The sequence below is a fragment of the Thalassophryne amazonica genome, chromosome 7 (genome assembly GCF_902500255.1).
Source record: "Thalassophryne amazonica chromosome 7, fThaAma1.1, whole genome shotgun sequence".
In the NCBI taxonomy this organism is placed as follows: Eukaryota; Metazoa; Chordata; class Actinopteri; order Batrachoidiformes; family Batrachoididae; genus Thalassophryne; species Thalassophryne amazonica.
In genome coordinates this window covers 75,430,213-75,451,847 of record NC_047109.1, presented here as the reverse complement: position 1 = coordinate 75,451,847, position 21,635 = coordinate 75,430,213, and the positions used below count along the sequence as shown (strand labels likewise).

At 39.1% G+C, this 21,635-nt stretch overlaps 1 protein-coding gene across 4 annotated transcripts; it reads right to left on the bottom strand.

Moving 5' to 3' along the window:
* Window positions 1–5,359: 5,359 nt before the first annotated feature.
* Window positions 5,360–17,014, bottom strand: si:ch1073-90m23.1 (rap1 GTPase-activating protein 1). Of its 4 annotated transcripts, none has more exons than XM_034174547.1 (19): window positions 16,877–17,014; window positions 16,725–16,757; window positions 16,545–16,635; window positions 16,311–16,346; window positions 16,174–16,221; window positions 14,745–14,942; window positions 14,554–14,651; window positions 14,355–14,433; window positions 14,220–14,273; window positions 10,729–10,812; window positions 10,554–10,654; window positions 10,335–10,464; window positions 10,077–10,244; window positions 9,922–9,993; window positions 9,039–9,125; window positions 8,759–8,914; window positions 6,829–6,912; window positions 6,726–6,748; window positions 5,360–5,679 (listed from the first exon to the last, which is right to left on the bottom strand). In XM_034174547.1, exons 2-19 carry the CDS (start codon window positions 16,742–16,744, stop codon window positions 5,562–5,564), a joined length of 1,647 nt encoding a protein of 548 aa, XP_034030438.1. In that variant the 5' UTR covers window positions 16,745–16,757; window positions 16,877–17,014; the 3' UTR covers window positions 5,360–5,561. The 4 variants fall into 4 exon arrangements, with proteins under 4 accessions (XP_034030438.1, XP_034030436.1, XP_034030437.1 ...); XM_034174545.1 differs by having other exon boundaries at window positions 16,873–17,004; XM_034174546.1 differs by having other exon boundaries at window positions 16,725–16,793; window positions 16,869–16,919.
* Window positions 17,015–21,635: the final 4,621 nt, after the last annotated feature.

Genomic DNA, 21,635 nt, shown 5'->3' with positions numbered 1-21,635 from the left:
TTAAAAAAAAAAAACAACAACAAAAAAAACAAAACACCAAACTCGCTCTCTCCTTTGATGTTCTTTCTCACATCTCTGACATTTAAGGTGAAGTCACTTCCGCTGTCGTCACGTTCTAATCGCTGGCTTTACTCGATCATCATGTCGCATTACTGCCACCTACAGGCGTTATTCCAACAACTGGGAAATAATGCGCATTTGTAATAATGGAGCATTAAGAAACAAAAACAAACAACCCAAATATCACAACTGTCATGGTGTTTTTGACTATGAATGACTTCAGTAACGCATAGTAATTCAAACCAATAAATCACAAATATTTTGCAGATCAATATATGCAATAAATAAATAAATAAATCAGATCACGCTTCAAGGCATCCGTCCAGCTGTTTTTGAGTTATCTTGTCCACACATACAGGTGGACAGACCCTGACGCTAACTGTAGTTTTCAAACAAGAAACTGCAGCATCTTTGCTCTCTGATGTTAAAAATAAAGCTTCGGCCTTTTTTTTTTTTTTTTTTTTTTTTTTACACAGTTCTGCAATTAATTGATCTATTTTCTTACACTGCGTCACAGAAGATTAAGTTAAAAACAAGAAAGAAATGAGGTGAATCACCTATTCAGACTTTACTTTGTTCTTTAAGTATTTCTTGATTAATTCAACACTTTGTGAGGAAAAGTTGTAAACATAGTTTATGTACATTTTTTAACGCACAGTTGAAAAATTACGGTGTGAATCCTTGTGTAACGATGGAAGAATTTTGTGTCAAGGGAGCTCCTTTGCTGAGGAGCAAGAAATACCGCCGCCATCTTGGACCGGTCATCGTAGTGATTCAATCACAGGGCACAGTGAATGTTTGATTTTATATGTGATTCACTATATATATTGATTGTATATTCTTGTTCATTTTTATTTATCTTTCTATAATAAAGTTGCTTTGTTCTTTGCTATTTTCTCTGTTCTATAAAGTGTTTTTTAGCACTGTGTAAAGCGCTATGTGAAAATGTGGTTTGGGACGGGGATGTCATGTTCTTGTGTTAATTTGACAATTTACATTTACATTACATTTTATTTTCACGCTGCTTTGTACAGCCTTGGAACTCTCTCCTCTCTCTGTCCTGATATGAAGTATATTGATATGCTATGTGATTTATATATATTATCATTTTCTGATTTATAACTTTTTATAAAAATGTATGAATTATATTGATAACTAGAAGCACTCAGAGTGCAAACCTCCGCCAAGGCCATGGGGTCACTGACGCCATAACATCTACACGCCGAGGAATCATTGAACCTAATAAAGTCTAACAATGATGTTTGCTCAGTAGTAAAAAAAAGTTTCATCTGCTGTGACTGGATAGCATGTATCCTTAGCACTTGGCATCACAGTTTATTGTAACTTGCACCTTTCCCAGAAGCTACTGTCATCTGAGCACTGATATTGATATTGCATGTGCTTATAGACAAAAACAAATAAGAGACAAAATTCATTTTATTATTCAACTAAACTGCAAATATATTAATTTTTTAACATTTATGAAACACTTCTTTAAACAAGGCCATAGGGTCACTGACCCTAAAGAGATTCCTTGGCACAGTGATTTATTTCTTTTTATCTCTTTCTCTAAAATTGTATATAATAATCATTAGATTATTAATATATAAACAAAAATAAATTTAAGAAATATTACAATTTGAAAACAAATGCACCCAAACGTGATGACAGCTGCAACTGCTTAATGCTAACTTTTAACGTTGAAAATGCCATAGACATGCTAACGCATTAGCATCGGGATCCGGATCGTGATCCGGCTCACCACTAAAATTTAATCACTTGTTCCTCTTGTCATTTCCAACCACTCCACAAAATTTCAACAAAAAATCATTTAAGAAATATTACAATCTGAAAACAAATGCACCCGGACGTGATGACAGCTGCAACTGCTTAATGCTAACTTTAACATTGAAAATGCCATAGACATGCTAACGCGTTAGCATCGGGATCCGGATCGTGATCCGGATCACCACTAAAATTTAATCACTTGTTCCTCTTGTCATTTCCAACCACTCCACAAAATTTCATCAAAATCCGTTCAAAACCTTTTGAGTTATCCTGCTGACAGACAGACAAACAAACAAACGCGACCGAAAACATAACCTCCTTGGTGGAGGTAACTATATATGATTTATATATTTTATAATTTTCTCTCATGTTGATTATACCGATACTCTCTCTCTCTGTGTATATATGTCAGCTAGCTTAGTACCTGAGAGATTGGAGTGTATTTTACACGTACGTACGTGCGTGTGTGTGTGTGTGTGTGTGTGTGTGTATTTAAGATTTAAACTTATGGTTCAAATTTTACCAAACTAATTTTGGAGAAGTTATTTAAAATTACTGTCATGTCTGAAGTTTTATAAAGTGAAAATATCAGATATATGTTTTAGTTTTAAAGTAATGTGCTAATTTTTAAGGTTTTGTGAGCACATGCTGTGCCCAGCAGTGCATTATGGGTAGGATAATGTAATCTCAGTACGTTCATGACAGGACAATTGCATTTCAGACACTCTGTTCAGGCTCCACGGACAACAGCATTAAACTCTAGTGCCTAAAACTCTCGTGAATATATTCTCTGGGTTTATAGACGTTGTTATTGTATTTGCGTTTGTTAAATTCCACGCATTTTAAATGTAGCAGACAGGGATTATCTGGAATTTTGTTTTCAAGGCCTCTACTGCCATCTACTGGCCAGTAGTGTTCATGGCAGTATTCGCCCTAAGTACTAAGCATCTGGGCACCAGTGTTCTATTTATTTTGACCCCGGTTATATCAGATGATTGTTAGATTGTTAGAACTTTTTTGCTTTGCAAATGGATTTTTTTTTTTTTTTTTACAAATGAAGTTTAAAAACAAAACAAAACAACAGCAAAAAATAAAAAAATAAAATAACATTACAAGACAGCTCTGCGGTGTTTGCACAGGCACAGTGTGAGCGGTTAGATGCGTGTAGCTCTTCAGCAGTAGGATACCCTCACGACGGGCGACCAGAATAATATCAAACAGGTTTGATTTTCATTGGACCATATGATCGGCGATCAGGAGGTGGTCCTGAGATGTTAAACACAGTTTGTTACTCCATGTACACTACATGATGCAGGACGCGTGATTAACCTGAAACTTGGTCCAAAAAATTCCTGCTTGAAAAATCATCTCGCACAGTGTAAAGCACGCTTGACAACATCATAAAACATGCGCACGGCACTAATAAAATGTGTGCACATTCTCTCCACATGCAAAACATTTTGCGATGACACTTCCAGGGCTCCGTAAAAATGCCTGTTTTTACAAATAAAAAAAGGAATATTTTACAAAGCACATTTATCTGTAAACACCAACACACGACAGACGTCACATTAACATGTTGGTTTACATAATGAATGACTGAACCAATCAGTGTTTAGCAGAGGCACTTTTACCCAGAATCCTTTGCGATCTGTCTGTCTTTCCAGCTCTCTGCAGGTCATTCATCAGGTCCCTCTGTGTAGTTCTGGGATTTTTGTTCACCGTTCTCATCATCATTTTGACCCCACGGGATCAGATCTTGCATGGAGCCCCAGATCAAAGGAGATTATCAGTGGTCTTGTATGTCTTCCATTTTCGTACAATTGCTCCCACAGTCGATTTATTCACACAAACCTGCTTGACTATTGTAGATTCACTCTTCCCAGCCTGGTGCACATCTACAGTTTTCTTCCTGGTGTCCTTCAGCAGCTCTTTGGTCTTGGCCGTGGTTGACTTTGGAGTCTGACTGTTGAGGCTGTGGATAGGTGTCTTTTATACAGATAATGAGTTCCAACAGATACCATTAATACAGGTAACAGGTGGAGGACAGAAGAGCTTCTTAAAGAAGAAGTTACAGGTCTGTGAGAGCCAGAAATCGTGCTTGTTTGTGGGTGACCAAATACTTATTTTTCCACCATAATTTACAAATAAATTCTTTAAAAATCCTACAATGTGATTTTCTGGATTTTTTTTTTTTCTCATTTTGTCTCTCATAGTTGAAGTGTACCTATGTTGAAAACTGCAGACCTCTCTCATCTTTCTAAGTAGGAGAACTTGCACAGTCAGGGGCTGACTAAATACTTGTTTACCCCACTGTGTGTGCATGTGTGTGTATATATATATATATATATATATATATATATATATATATATATATATATATATATATATATATATATACATATATATACATTTTCTCTGATATATAACATATGTATTGTTATGTTTTATAGTGAAATTTAATGTATTCATTATACAGTATTGGTTTAAAATACATAAATATTTATATATAGCCTAATCATATATTTTCTCTTCAAATTATTAAAATAGTTGACTTTACTGCCACTACCTGCTTCTCTAGAATACATTAGTGTATAATGTGTGTGTTTACAGTGTTTGCAAAATACCTGCCTACAGTCTATATCAGAATATTCTATTACTGTTAATCCCACTATGAATATTAAAATACCACAAACCATTTGTCCTGTATCATATATGTGCGACGTTTGCAGAAAAAAATGCATGAAAATCAGAGTTACGATGGATTAAATGCGCTGCGCCTGTAGAACAGCACTGAGTGGAGCGGGTTGGATGACTAGTCCAAGATGGCAGCCCCTTGGCTCATCAGTGCCAATAGGCAGCAGCGGGCGATGTGGCATCTACTCTTTATAATTTCTCTGGTACCACAGTGGCTAGCATGCACCGATGCTCATAGATGTTGTCAAGAAACAGCTGGAAAATGCCAGAAAGCTTAACATGTTGGCAATGCCACAACCGGAGGAAGAAGGGAGACAACATTTTCTTCCATAAGTAAAATTTTTGGTTATTCTAGTTACTTTATCCATGACTTTTGGGTGATACCCCAACTTTTGGGTGCCTTATGGGTGTATCTTGCAGAGCGTCATGTGCAATGCATTAATATGATTATTGGATTTTTACTGTAACTTTCATTGTGGGAGGTGGGTCACTGGAGCATGTCCCAGCACTTACGGGCGGAGAGGTGGGGTACACCCTGGACACATATAGACAAATGCACTCACACTAAGAAGCTGCAACACCAAAGGAGGGAACCCTTAAAACCTGGGGGGGGGGGGGGGGGGGGGGTGGAGCATGCATACCCTACACAGAAAGGACCAGGTTGGAAGTGAACCTGGGACCTTCTCACTGTGAGGCAACAGTGCTAACCACTAAGCCACACTGCTGCCTGCATTCTTATATCTTGCTAAAACACATACAAAAATACTTATTTAGAGACCAAGACAATCGCAAGAACATACTGCATTACTAAAGTTTTTAGTAGTGTATCAAGTCAGCATTTTATTTGTTATAAATTACATTTAAATACATTTTAATGGTTTCCATTCCTCTAAAATATTACTTCTCTCACAATCATATTTAAACACTATTTACATCCAAGTCATCCGACCAGTTAAAGCACAGATGGATCCACAGGTTAGTGATATGTACCATATATGTCTATAAAGAACAAACATCTACAAAGTAACATTCTCTTTATCTTTGTGTGTCTCTTCATGGGGACTCTGTTGATCTTTGCGCTCAGCTGCTCCCAAACTGTCACTGAGTGTTTGCAAAGGTCCTGGAGGTTTGTCACTGAAATAATAGAAAAACAGTTATTTTCCACAGTATTACTCATTGATAACTGATTAAATCAAAATCATGCAATAATTTCAGCAATATTTCAATTTAATTTATTTAGTTTATGTAGCGCCAGATCACAACATAGCTGCCTCAAGCCACTTCGCACAAGTAAGGTCAAACCTTATCAACCCCAGAGCAAGCACATAGGTGACAGTGGTAAGGAAAAACTCCCTTTGATGATGTTGAGGAAGAAACCTCAAGCAGACTAGACTCAAAGGGGTGACCCTCTGCTTAGGCCATTCTACCAAAAAGGTTTACAATACAGACGACAACACCACAACAGAAAACAATAGATATTTGTCTGTGTGTTTGTTCCACCATTCTTCCCAAGTCCTTTAGTGAATAAACCCCCCACCACCACCACCAACCAGCACCCACCTCCAGCAGCTGGCCTGTCGGTGGGTTCTGGAATTGCACAGAAGAGACTGAATTTACCCAAGGTGTATCATTGAGGTCAATGTCATTGGGGGTTATAGATCAAAATTTAAGTTTTTCATACCAATTTGCACAACCTTGGCACACAAATGAGTGTAGGTTCCAGAATTGACTAAGCAAGGTCAAATTTTACAAAAGGTCAGTCATGGGAGCCAAGGACATTGGGGTCAAAATGGACATTTTTCACTCCAATTTGCACCAAATTTGGCATACATATGGATGCAGGTTCTGAAAATCTTTTTATGGACTTTTTTATGGACTTACCCCTCCAATGTCCTTTTGCTATAAACTTGACATGTCAATGAAGGCTGACCCCAAAATTGCCCTTAAAAATTCATTTCTGAAGAGTCCAAGATTTAGGAATTTGATTTTCAAGCTAATCTGGCCAAATGTGGTGCATATTTTGGTGGATTCTAGAACTGCCCTTGCAAGGTCAGCCAGAAGTCATTTATTTGGGTGAAGATCAAGGTCATTGGCTTAAAATGTCAGATTACTCTAACCCCCACTGTCTTCTTAACCATGTGTACTATTAACTAGAAGACACAAATTTTCAGCTGTCTTACCTGTCACCATCTTTGTCACACGTCTGTAAAGTAATGTAGAAAATAACAGTTTGTAAGTGTGAATAGGTGAATCAAGACATTTCATTTTGTTTTATGTTTTTACTTTTATCTTCTGTGATGCAGTGCCACTGATTTTCCTGGGAACTCCGAGAGTCTCAAAGGAATGGCTCCGCACTCTGATGGCTCTCTAATTACAGGACAAACTCAGTTAGAAAAGAAGACAAACAAACAACCCCCCCCCCCCCCCCCCCCCCCCCAAAAAAAACCTTATTCAATCCGAAATACGGTGCATCCAGAAAGTATTCACAGCGCTTCACCCGTTCCACATTTTGTTATTACAGCCTTATTCCAAAATGGAGTAAATTATTTTTTTCCCCTCAGAATTCTACTCATAACACCCCATAATGACAACATGAAAAAAGTTTTTTTATTGTTGAAAATTTATTAAAAATAAAAAATAAAAAACTAAGAAATCACATGTACGTAAGTATTCACACTTTTTGCTCAGTACTTTCTTGATGCACCTTTACCAACAATTACAGCCTCAAGCCTTTTTTAATATGATGCCACAAACATGGCACTCTTATATTAGGGCAGATTTGCCCAGTTCTCTTTGCAGCACCGCTCAAGCTCCATCAGGTTTGATAGAGAGGGTCGGAGCACAACCATTTTCAGATCTCTCCAGAGATGCTCAATCACATTCAGGTGTGGGCTCTGGCTGAGCCACTCAAGGACATTCACAGAGTTGTCCTGAAGCCACTGCTTTGATATCTTGGCTGTGTGCTCAGGGTCATTGTCCTGCTGAAAGATGAACCGTTGCCACAGTCTGAGGTCAACAGTGCTCTGGAGCAGGTTTTCATCCAGGATGTCTCTGTACATTGTTGCATTCATCTTTTTCTCAATATTGACTGAATACTGACAATTCAATACTGACTAGTCTCCCAGGTCCTGCTGCTGAAAAACATCCTCACAGCATCAGAATCAGAATCAAATTTATTGGCAAGTAAGTTCTCCCATACAATTTGGTCTGGTGTCATTGGTGCATAAACAACAATAAAAAGCCATGCTTCACTGTAGGGATGGTGCCTGGTTTCCTCCAAACATGACGCCTGGCTTTCATGCCAAAGTGTTCAATCTTTGTCTCATCAGACCAGACAGTTTTGTTTCTCATGGACTGAGAGTCCTTCAGGTGCCTTTTGGCAAACACTAGTTGCGCTGCCATGTGCCTTTTAAAAAGGAGTGGCTTCCGCCTGGCCACTCTACTATACAGACCTGATTGGTGGATTGCTCCAGAGATGGTTGTCCTTCTGCAAGGTTCTGCTCTCTCCACAGAGGCATACTGGAGCTCACACAGAGTGACCATCAGGTTCTTGGTCACCTCACTGACTGCCTTCTCCCCCGATTGTCCAGTTTAGACGGGTGGTCAGCTCTAGGAAGACTCTTGGTGCATCAGAACGTCTTCCATTTATGGATGATGGAGGCCGCTGCGTTCATTGGGACCTTCAAAGCAACAGAAATGTTTCTGTACCCATCCCCAGATTTGTGTCTCGAGACTGTCTTGGAGGTCTACAGACAATTCCTTTGACTTCATGTTTGGTTTGTGCTCTGACATGCAACGTCAACTGTGGGACCTTATATGTAGACAGGTGTGTGTCTTTCCAAATCATGTCCAATAAACTGAATTGACACCAGGTGGACTCCAATTAAGCTGTAGAAACAACTCAAGGATGATCAGTGGAAACAGGATGCACCTGAGCTCAATTCTTAGCATCAAGGCAAAGGCAGTGAATACTTATATACATGTGATTTCTTAGTTGTTGTTTTTTAAATAAATTTCAAAAAAAAAAAAAAAAAATACTTTTTCCACTTTGTCCACAGTCATTATGGGGTATTGTGTGTTGAATTTTGAGAAAAAAATGAGCTTCATCCATTTTGGAATAAGGCTGTAACATAAGAAAATGTGGAAAATGTGCAGCGCTGTGAATACTTTCTGGATTCACCGTATTTGTGAGGTCAAAGTTGCTGCACAACACCTTAAAGTTTTCAATGAAACCCCCGCTTCCCTCGGACACCCCTCGAATGCCTTCAGACGATGAGGTAGTTGACAGCGTTGGATCCCCCACCATGCACTGGGAACGGGTGGAGAGTTCGGCCTGTAAACTTTCTAAGAGCAAAGAACGAGTGCGGAACTTCATCAGTGAGGAGGAGGAAGAGAAGACCACATGGGGTAGAGAGACAGAGAGGTCATATTTATTTTCAGCTACTGGAATAAACGTTTTTACATCACAAATACTGTTGTGTTGCTCCATCTACCTCCAGCTTGCTGAACTGCTCGGCTTTATAGCAGGAAATCTCCGCATTAATGAGTTTGGTCAGAAGGAATTCTCTCAACAGACAATTCTGCAACACAAGACAGATGACACAAAGATCTGTGAACTCATGTAGGTCTTAACATGGGTCACTAGATATGCAAATAGATCCCAAGAAAACATCTAAAATTACAGCACTGTGCAAAGAGTCTTAGACATTTAAAAAAAAAAAAAAACATCATAGAGCACAGAAGCTGCAAAAATAATGAAACACTTCCAGACAGGATCAAGAGTTCAAAGCATGACATTCATTCATCCAATTTGTCTTCCCACCTATCCCAATTAAGGGTCACGGGGGAGTTGGTACCTATCCCAGCAGTCATAGGGCGAGAGATGGGGTACACCTTGGACAGGACACACGTCTATCACAGGGACACACATTCACACTCTCACTCACACCCAAAGCACCGTAGACATAACACAATAAATGTCATATAACTAGAGCTTACTTTTAAAATTGGATTATTTTGTATGAACTGTCCCAAGTTATTACAAGAATATCACTTTGACCAATTCATTATTTACCAGTTAACACTATCTGTTGTCTGTGTGAATTTATGCAATAGGATTTAAAACTAGAAAATAATCTTAATCTTTATTGAAAGAGTTACTTTCTGTAATAAAATCAGCATTTATTTTTGTAACATTTAATTTGTTTATTAAAATAATATTTATAATATTGAAGAAAAATGACTACATTTACACTGGAACAATAGACCTTTGGACTGTATTGCACTGTAAATATATATACGTGTATATATACATATAATGTTTACATTTGAGTTAGAAGACATTATCAGCATTATTATTATTGTTATTATTTTTACATCTGTGAAGATTGGCGGATCTGGGAGGGCGGGGCTAAAGGGAGGAACGTCATCTCTTGCCGTGACGGACACCTGTATAGGAAAACAAAAGTTATTTCTTTTTTTGAAACAAGCTCCACTTGGTTTTGTGAACAGTGTGGAACTGTGTGACTCACCTGGTACACAGCTCCACCTGTCTTCTCCTCCTCTCTTGTGTCGAGTCTCCGGACCACCAAGAAGCAGTGCAGAAAGTGAGACTTGATGACGTCAGACAGAAAAGGAGTACTGCCTTCCTGGTAGACTAAAGCCACAATGTCATTACCGATGTGTCTTTTCCTCTGTAGCTGGGGTGAAAAGAAGAAGGAGAAATGAAAGTTTAACAACTGATCCTGTTCCAGAGAAGTCACATGGTCCCAAATGTATCCTGAACTGACCTGCTGTGGGTCACCCTCTGTGAAAGGCAGTTTAGTTGCAACATGAAACATAATTTGTCTTTCATGGAAGGAAGTAAACACGGCTTCTGTTCCCGTCTGGCCATGACACACATCGAGGCCTCCTCTGAACCTACGTTAAAACAGAGAGGATAAGTCATCACCTTCTTATGTTATCTGTCATTTCCTGTCATTACACAATGCTGCAGTAGTGTACTTTACCCAGTGAAGCCTTGTAGTTGAATTGTGTCTCCCAAAATAGAGAGAAACTCTTTAAACAGTTCACTTTCCTCGCTGTTGCAGAGGATGTCCTCCTCTGTGAGCTGTAGACAGAGATGGATTGTGACTGAGACGGAGTGATTTGAAAATATATTTAACTTATAGCCCCACTTCTTACCTGTCTATCTTTTTGGTATAGTACACCAAATTTAAAATTAGGGGACACTCTGTGCTCATCAAATGCAGTGATAAGTTCTGGAGCCTGATGGATAAAAGGACAGTCAAGTCAAGTCAAGTCATATCTGCTACAACCCCTGGCAAAATTATGGAATCACCGGCCTCGGAGGATGTTCATTCAGTTGTTTAATTTTGTAGAAAAAAAGCAGATCACAGACATGACACAAAACTAAAGTCATTTCAAATGGCAACTTTCTGGATTTAAGAAACACTATAAGAAATCAAGAAAAAAAGATTGTGGCAGTCAGTAACGGTTACTTTTTTAGACCAAGCAGAGGAAAAAAATATGGAATCACTCAATTCTGAGGGAAAAAATTATGGAATCATGAAAAACAAAAGAACGCTCCAACACATCACTAGTATTTTGTTGCACCACCTCTGGCTTTTATAACAGCTTGCAGTCATAATATTTTTTTTTCTTGATTTCTTATAGTGTTTCTTAAAGCCAGAAAGTTGCCATTTGAAATGACTTTAGTTTTGTGTCATGTCTGTGATCTGCTTTTTTTCTACAAAATTAAACAACTGAATGAACATCTTCCGAGGCCGGTGATTCCATAATTTTTGCCAGGGGTTGTATAAGCAACAGATCTGTCATGTCACAGGGTTCCTGAAATAGAGCAATATGTCCACCTGGTGGAGAATTCATACAAGTACAACAGAATTTCATCAAGCACTCTAGTTTATTAGATAAAGCACATTTCATTACAGAGAAAATGTGCTTTGCAGGATCAAAAAACATTGAATAAAAAAGAGAAAAGAATAAAACCAATAATACAAGTCATGTATCCCCCCCCCCCCACAAAGACAATTTCATTCATTAAAAGGGGATTTACAGAGTGCTTATCACACTCACACAAAAACCCTCAAAACACCCCCCCCCCCCCCCCGCAACCAGAAAACTGTATTAAATTGCTTCACTTGGTAGCACTCAAATGAATTATGTTTGTCCAACGTAAGTTAACAGGTTGGCATAAACACTGCTTGTTAACTTAACCGGGATGAATCTAGTTCATTTACATGTTACCTACTGGAGCAAATCATTACATTGGTCCAACAATTCAGTGCAAGGCAGCAAAATCCTGAATTCTTTTAACAATTCAACAGTTTCATTTATATCTCCCCCAATCTGATTTACAATGTATTTCAGTACAGAGCTGCAGGAAATTTCATTTGCTTTCTGTCCTGGGAAGCATATCAGAACTCCACCCAGCTGTAAATGGATACTGGCCTACATGCTACGGAATCCAGGGATAAGTACGGGCATCAAGGGGCCTGGGTTGTATAAAAGAACATATGGGCTCGGCCACAACAGCCCTGGAATTTGCTCTCAAGCATCCCTTAACGTGACAAAGTGGAGCCATTTACCAAATCAATATTAAGAAATCAGGAATTACCAATAAATAATGGGCTTGTTGAGGTACAGGTTGCAACTACCAATGATAAATCTTATTTTTCCAACTTTTCCTTCTATATTTGTTTGCTAGATTGACAAAATGATCCACAGACACACAATTGGAATTTAAAAACTAATTTGATTTTCAGAAAGGACAGGGCTTTTAAAGGTGAAATGTGATCACTCATTTTACATTAAAAATTTCACCTATTTTGTGACTTTCATTATTTTTAAATATAATACACATTCAATAGGTCTAAAAGATTTGTACAGTATAATGTATTAATTTCTGATGCTCAGTCAAAATTATACAGAACTTTCAGAATAATGAATAAATAATTTTACATTTCAGTCTCATATCACCCCTTTGTGGTTAGACCCTTGAATGCGTTGTACAGACTGCAATGCTGAAGGTCTAGAGAGGGACAGAGACATTATTTGACTTCTTCAGTGACTGAAAGTTTGCCCAGACTATGGCAACTGTTTGTATTTTTATCACAGCACTTGTGTGTCTGGTTTTCTTGATAAATGAGCAGAATTCAATTCAAAAATGGGAAAATTAGGTGTCCTGAAAATCTGGGTGTTTGTTTGTGAATAAATTCTCTCTATGTTGAAAAATGCCTCATCTCGATCATCAATCTGCGCTGTGTTCAGCAACACCTTCCACCCTCAGACAAACGTGGGAGCAAAGTGAATCAGTGCCATTATTCCAATGCTTTATTCACAACTGGAGTAAAACAGTGTAGTATAAAAGCAGATTTAAACTCCAGCAGTATGGCAGCAATGTATTGTAATAGAAAAATTCAGTTAAAGCTAATGTTAAAATATCTTTGGGAAGAAACTAGTTTGACGGAGGCCAGTAGGAGTGGCTGAGTAATAGTAGTCAGTAAACTTCACTCCCCAACAGCTAAAAGGATCCTTTGGCCACAAGGGCAAATCCCTGGGTTTTAGGCCCTGATCACACGGCACTAACAAAGGACAACGAAGCCCAAACGAAACAAGAAATCTGACATTTGTAAGTATCGTTTAACCTTCATCCAGTTTTGTTCCTGTAGCTGGCACTTTATCAGAATTTTTCAGCTGTTGAAAAATTTTGAATGAATACCGATGACAACCTCGTTCCATCCATATTTTGTTTTGCTTTCTTTCTTGGCAGTTTCTTATCGATTGCTTAGTTTTTGTGATGTTAGAATTTCATTTGACTTTTGGCCAACTTCGTTCAACCTCCCAAGTCTGACGTATTGAATGAAGGTTGACGATATCTGAATGAATCAATAACTAAAGCTTCGACGTGCTGAACAAAACATCCTTGTATCGCTAATGAATCATCCGTATTTGGAACGATAAATTGACGCTTTCATACAGAAACAATAGCGTTAAGAACATTTTACCAGCTACTTTAACTATTTACATACGTTTCAATTTACCAGCTACTTTAACTATTTACACCAAATTCTGCACCTGAAAGTATTGCAGACATGAGTACAGGGCTGGCTGTGCTCGGTTTAATGCTCCCTTTCGTTCACATCATCGTGAATGTTTCGTTTTTATTTCGTTTAAAGCGTCAAGGTCGACGTTCGCTTCGTTTTTGTTTTGTTAGTTTTGGTTTTGTTTCGTTCCTTTCTTCGCTTTTGATTCATAGGCTTTTTGGTGATGTTGGAAAGGTGCAGGATCTTTTGTCCACATTCTCTTGACAATTTGTGACTTTTGGAATTTTTATCCTTTCTTCAGCCATCGTTGTGTGCTGTGTGACCGGCCCGTAGCCTTCTGGTTAGAAAGTTCACCTCCCATGTCAGAGTTCATGTCCTAAGGGGAGAAAGTGGGAGGAGCCAAATCACAGATACAATGCAGAGCAAGCCGCTACACTAGCGTATGTGAATCTAGATCATCCCCATATCTTAATGGGTTGTTCCTGTGAACTCAATGTTTTGTGGATGTCAGATGAAAATTCAAAACATCCACCAGACAGGGATTAAAACATAACCTCTTTGGTGGGGGTAATACCAGCGAATCACATCCCATTTAGAAGAAATTCTTACCTTGAGGTAGCTGACAGATTCAAACCTTGACACAGTCACTCTGTCACAAAGCATCTGAAAAGAACACAACGATAAAATCACTGACAAAAACATGATAATTAGCCATTTACTCTTTGGGAATAAATAGTGTGACACCTTTGCTAAATCAACAGCAGATGGGATGCTGGGGAAAAGAGAGGCGGAGAAAACACCATGCAGAGAGCATTCCTTCATTCTTTAAGAGAAGAGATGTGCAATATTACTAAACATGGGAGTTTAAAAAAGATGAAAGAAAAAGAACTATATCACAGTTTAGTGCACACAAACAATTTATCAAAGGGCTTAAGATTTAAACCTTAGTATCACACGGAGCTTTTTGTCCTTGTCCTCCAAACACACAGATAGAACTAGCGGTCCAATCGATGGATCCATTGCTGTGAAAGAGTGATGGTACTAAGAGGGAAATCAAGATTTTAAAAAGTCAATATGCTCTGAGATAAGATTTCACAAATAAGCAAACATGAATAGAAATTATAATCTACTAACTCTCGAGCAGAAGAATTCGTGGTATATTTTGGCCTCACTGTCTCGCTCCATGATGTCGTAACTCACTGGATCAACGCCAACATGGGATGTAGTGGGACTTACATCGGTGAGTCGCTCCAGAGGGGGGTCAACCCAGTAGCCCCCCAACTTTGGTGGCACAATGAGTGGCAGATCTCCACCTATTCTTAAGATCTGATTCTAAAGCAGATACAAAATAGAAACACCTGATTATGATGAAGAAAATTTGGTCTTCTTTGGTCTTTTTGAACATTTATGGAGGAGAACAAAAATCTGAAGTTTTAGGGTCCTGGCACTAACTGTCTTAACCTAGGTGCTAGAATTATACAGAGATGACTGGATATCTTTGATACTACTAGGGGAGGTGGTGGTCTAGTGGTTAAGCGTTGGGCTTCAGACCAGAAGATCCTTGGTTTAAATCCCAGCCTGACTGGAAAATCACTAAGGGCCCTTGGGCAAGGTCTTTAATCCCCTATTGCTCCCCGTGTGTAGTGAGCGCCTTGTATGGCAGCACACTCACATCGGGGTGAATGTGAGGCATTATTTGTAAAGTGCTTTGAGTGTCTGATGCAGATGGAAAAGTGCTATATAAATGCAGTCCATTTACCATTTACTTTCTTGAGAGGGTCCTCTGGAAAGACTTTGTGTCAATGGAGTGGTTACACTCCAAAAAATGGCTTATTGAAAGAACTCAATTTAATTATGAGCCGGATTTCCATCTAATAAATATATGCAGCCCCTACTCAAATAAAGCACATCCATGCAAGATAATGTAACTTAATTTAGTTGCGACTACATATATTTTTATATGGAAATCCAATACAATGAGCCAGTTTTTTTGGGTGTGTCACTCAAACAGAAGATTCATTGGATGAACTCAATTCAATCATGGGCAGGATTTCCATCTAATAAATATATGTAGTCCCAACTAAATTAAATTAAATTTGCGTGCATGAATATGCTTTATTTGAGTTGGGGCTACATATATTTATTAAATGGAAATCCTGCTCATAATTGAATTAAGTTCATCCAATGCATCAGTTTTTTGAGTGTACTTAAGGAGACTCAGCACTTGCATTGTGAGGAAACATCAACTAAGACCCAGGACCCCAGCAAATGTAAAAGGCCATTGGATTGCCCATGTATCACCTGCCTCTGACAGATAGATGGCTACTTTTGGGAGCTGGGATTGGCTCAGATGTCTCAATGACTGGTTGTTATCGCAGACCCAAAGCGGCTCTGTAGCATGGTGGATGTGGCCAGGGGAAATACCAGCGCATGCTCCCAGAACTGACCTGTCCTGTGTTTATGGAACGGTGCTGTTTGGAGAAACCAGTGAAACATCAGCATGAACAAACACGGGCCACTCCAGTGTAAGGATCAATCATCTGTTGTTTATTCTCAGACTAACCTTCAGAGGTGGAGGGAATTCACATCGCTGCTCATCGATCCTGCTGCTCTGTTGGAAAGCAGAGGAACTGACGATGAAAGAATGTCTGCACATGCATGACCGACTACACACTAAGATCAGTGGTGCTGTAACCTCACCTGCAGTTTTTCAATGATTTTGAACAGCTCTGTCTCCTGTTACGAACAACAGGCAATGGACAGTGGCCAGAAATGGAGAGGAGAGTTATGCAAAAAAAGAACAGGAAGCACACAAGGGGGAGGATGACAGACACTTCCTTCATGAATGGAATCTCACTGTTGTGATGAAACTATGAAAATTGCACAAAGTAAAAAGACGACTGTAGGGAAACACTGAGGCGATAACGATAGCACCTTCTGGCTGCTGCTGGCAGAAACAACAACCTTGCCCTCCGTGGTCGGGGAGTCCAGGATGTCTAGGATGTCATCCTCTACAGACTCAGGTCTGCAGCAACAGGTTGAGTTTCAAAAATTTTCACTTACTGTAGTTCTCAATAACTGAAAATGCTTGGATGAAACACAGGACCACCTCACCTCGACTCCTCCCTGCACATGAACTCGTCCACACTGTAAACAAGGAAGTGATTTAAAAAAAAAAAACATCTGACAGAGACATAAAACAATATTGTTCATGCAGAAAGGAATTTTGTCTGTGGGATGTACACTACAATTAGTTACTCACCCGCCATATGCTCCGAATGTGAAACTTCTCTTTCTGGAGAAAGACATGTCTTTCGTCTTTTCTCTCCAAGCGGCTTTGGAGTCACTATGAATGTTTGCACATGCCACTTTGTCACGCAGTCAATCAGGGCTGGCGAAGGTTGAATTAATTCAGTCCGATCAGTTTGTCACTCCTCTTCCTCCTCCCCCTCTGCCCCCTGCCTCTCTCACTCATTTAAGCTTCCCTTTCCTCCCTTTATCCTGCTGACAGCCAGCCAGGCGGTGTTAACCCACTCATGGTCACAGGTATACCGAGAGACATGGACATTAAACACACACATTTAGGCTGCCTCGTGTCACTGATCTCGTCACTTAAAGAAGACACTGGTGGCGGTTTCTCAGGCTGGCTGGGCATAAAGATAGACTTCGAAATAAATAAAGAAATGGATGAGACATTTTCTCCAAAGCCTTTTACCCTTTGAGTGAGTGAGAATCATCAATTATTGACAGTCTACACAGTGAGGGTGAGGAGACAGATAGCAGGGGAGGGTGAAGGAGGCCTGAGGAGAGGCAGAGGGAGAGAAAGGAAGGAAGGAATGAAGGGAGGTAGGAATGTTAAAGGTCTAATAAATAACTACAATTTAACATTTTTCTTTTTTAAAAATTGAATTGTGCAAATTGCGAAAAATAGATTTTTATCTTCCTTTTACAGAAACATGTCCCTTAATTATATGAGTGGAGATGTGCAACCCCAAATCAAAAAAATGTGGGACAATATGGCGAATGCAAGTGAAAATAAAATAATGCAGTGGTTCTTACCTTTACTTTAACTTCTACTTCTTTGCACACAGTATGAACCCAAGTTGTTGAATGGTTTGTGTGGTCAACTTCATTTTATTTGTTAGTATTGTGAAAGTAACTACACATTGTGGTGCATGACAAAGGTTTCTCAAAGTAATCCATTTCCCATGTGGCTATATCAGCTATTGATGAATGGTGGTTTTTGATGCAGTGCCATCTGAGGAAACAGATCACAGGTGTTCGTCTTATGCTTGCACCCTTGTCCTTTATGTACAGAATTATTCCAGATTCCTTGAATTGTTCAATGATATTATGCACTGTACAGAGAGAAATATGCAAGTCCATTCCCATATTTCTTTGAGGAACATTGTTTTAAAATATTTTAATAATTTTCTCATGCATTTGTTAACAAACTGGAGATTCTCTGGCCATCTTTGCTCATCAAAGACTCAGCCTTTCGTAGATACTGCTACAAAGTCATGATTACAATCACCTGTTGACATCACCTGTTTGAAATAACATCATTATTTATTTTTAACCTTGTTACAAGTCCTAAATAGCCCCGTCCCACTTTTTTAAATGTGTTGTAGGCCTTAAAGGCAGGAATGGATGTATAATAATAAATGAGCTGAATGTGACAAAACACGAAATACCTTGGATTTTTCACAGTTTACAGTGAAATATAAGCCGAAGTAAATGAAAGAATCACTGCAGGTTTTTTTTTTTATTTGCATTTCTCATACTTTCCCAACTTTTTCTTTTTTGGGTTGAAGACATTCTCAGTCTACAAGAAAGTGAGTAAATAAATAAACATTTTAATGAACCCTGAAACATCTCATTTTAGAACTGTGCAACATATATCACAGAAGTCCATATGTGGATTTATGCTTGCTTTATGAGACAAACCACCTTTTTCAGTGAGTCTGAGCTCAGTGTTGACACACCCAAGCAATATCTGGGAAGAAGACAGGAGATGAGGAGTAAGCCACCGCTGCTCTCCGTGACAGACACAGAAAGAAGTCAGTTGTTTAAGACCATAAATTGTGTGTTTGATTTTAAGGTGCAACACTTCATTGTTTGTGTGGTATTTCAGGCTACAAACCTGAATGTCAGTTTTTAAGACACCAGGTATCCAGCTTGTTGAAAACATTAATAATAATAACCAATTGGAGCACCATAGTGTTTCTGTATACATTATGTTATATAGTTATGTAATAATTATGTTATTAATGTTTTAGGATGTCAGCTTCTTTCAGTCAGCTTCTGCCCCCCCCCCCCCCCCCTTTCTGGGTCACCATAGTAAAATCAAAATGTATCTGCATGTTGACTAAGCAGAAGTTTTATAGCAGATGCCCTTCCTGACACAACTCCATATTACTTGGAGAATGGACCTCAACTTGGGAGCCATCTGTTTTGGAAGTAGTGCAGCGGATAACTGAAAAAATGCTTCAAATGATGATGCAAGCACCAAATTTGGCACACATACTCCTTAGACATTACTCTTTTAAAAATGCCGGGTACCCACGTGAACTTTCAATAGGCGGCCAAGAAGGGGTCAATTGAAGTATTACACAGGGGTCAAAATTTAAAAATACTCCAATCATATTGAAAGGTATTCCATATTATTTGTCTGATCATAAAGATTCCAAAAAGGTATAGTTTGGACTATCTGTGAATGAATGGTCTGGAGTTATGGGGTAAAAACAGCAAGAACACTGAGAAAGATCAATTTCAGTTTGTACAGGGGTCAAAAGTTAAAGTTGCTCCAATTTTGGTAAAAGGTGGTGCAAATTACTGGTTGAGCTAATAGGATTAATAAATGGAATAGTTTTGACTGTGTTGCGTGCTTGGTTTGCAAAGTAAAGGTTAAACAATATCAGCATCCATTGGATTCTATGACATGTGACATATGCTACCCTGTAACATGATAAGTAAGCATGATACATGATGCAAACTATTCCTTTTTAAAACCGTATTCACCCAACTAATAATTTGCATCACTTTTTACCAAAATTGGAGCAACTTTAACTTTTGACCCCTGTACAAATTGAAATTGACCTTTGTCACTGTTCTTGCTGTTTTTACCCCATAACTGTTATGTGTCGGACGCAGCTCGGAGAACCGACCAGCGTTTGAAGGACCCAGTATGAAATAAGCAGAGCACGGTACAAAGGCTAACTGAATTTAATACATAACAGTGATACAAAAAATAACAAAAGAAAGTGCGGTCTGGCGTGGTGCGCTCCCAGCAGCGCTAACGGTCCGGAGCCAGAAGCTGTTCGGATCCAAGGACCCCGCCGACACCCCCCAGGTGGCCGCAACAAACCGAGTCTGTGAAAGAGGGAACCATTATGTGAGTCCACACTCTACACACAGAGAGAACACTTAAAGGTGTACATAAACAGAAAACACTTCCTGGCTTGATTACTAATCAGCTTCCCAACCTGCAGGCATGGAACATCCAGTTCACAAAACTCCACTGCAGTGGAAGCCGATACATGACTAACATACAGCTCAATATAAAAAGGTGTGAGGGACACCACATTTACTGACTGTATAAATGTTAGTCACAAAATCTAACGTACCTCAGGAAGTGTGCTGACGAGCGTGAGACCTCACCCCCTCCTCTTTCACAGACCGTGCATCAAACCCTGGACGTTCTCTGCATCCACTGATGATGAGATGGCTCCCGAGACGACGATCTCACCCGTCTGGTCACAAGGTTGAGTCTCTGGCAAATACACACTGTATACTCCAGTCTTAAATGCCACCATGTTCCAATCCATATAGATGCACCTCAGCTGTGAGTCCTGACGAGCCGCAGGTGATCAGGGTGAGGTCCTGATAACCTCAGCAACACAGCCACTCAGTCCCAAATGCAAGCCACCTGGAAGGAAAAACAAAAGACAGAAACAAAAAGGCAGCCAGGCCCCCCAGCCATACAACAATAACTCCGGAATATTAATTCACAGATAGTCCAAACTATACCTTTTTGGAATCTTTATGATCAGACAAATAATATGGAATACCTTTCAATATGACTGGAGCATTTTTAAATTTTGACCCCTGTGTAATACTTCAATTGACCCCTTCTTGGCCGCCTATTGAAAGTTCACGTGGGTACCCGGCATTTTTAAAAGAGTAATGTCTAAGGAGTATGTGTGCCAAATTTGGTGCTTGCATCACCATTTGAAGGATCCCTCAGTAAATATTCACTTATCTGCTGCACTAAAGCAAGCGCTCTACCAGTCGCCACTTGCTTGATTTGGTACAAAAGCAGTATCCAGGAAAGGCTAAGTCTTTGAGGAGCACAGATGGGCAGAGGATCTCCAGTTTTTTCCAACAAATGCATGAGAAAATTATTGAAATGGTTAAAACAATGTTCCTCAAACAAAGATTGGAAGAGATTTGCATATTTCTCCCTCTACATTGCATGACATCATTAATGATTTAAAAAATCTGGTGGAATCTCAGTGCAAAGGGAAAGGGCACAAGCCTAAAATGAATACCTGCAATCTGCGTTTCCTCAGAGGGCACTGCATCAAGAACCACTGTTCATCAATAGCTGATATAACAACATGGGCAAGGGATTACATTGGTAAACATTTGTCAAGCAAGTCAAGTCAAAGTAAATGTAAGAATCGCTGGCTGAGGTTTTTTTTTTCTCTGTACTCTCCCACCTTTTCTGATTTGGGGTTGTAAATGATTTGAAATATTTTAGATAAGTCTTAGTTTAAGAACAATACAACCTTTTGCAGATCAAGACAAACCTGACAGCCATATATAGATATTAAGCTGTACTTCTGAATCTAACATGCAGCATTTCCTTTTTTTTTTAAATACAAAATACCACAAAAGGAGACAGAATTATGTGGGTATTTCCCAGTTTTAAAATGTGCGTAGGTCTCATGAGCAGTGCCGGAAACCATATCGAGAACTAGATTATATCAAGAACAGGTACACTTGCAGGCATCCCAGTACTGA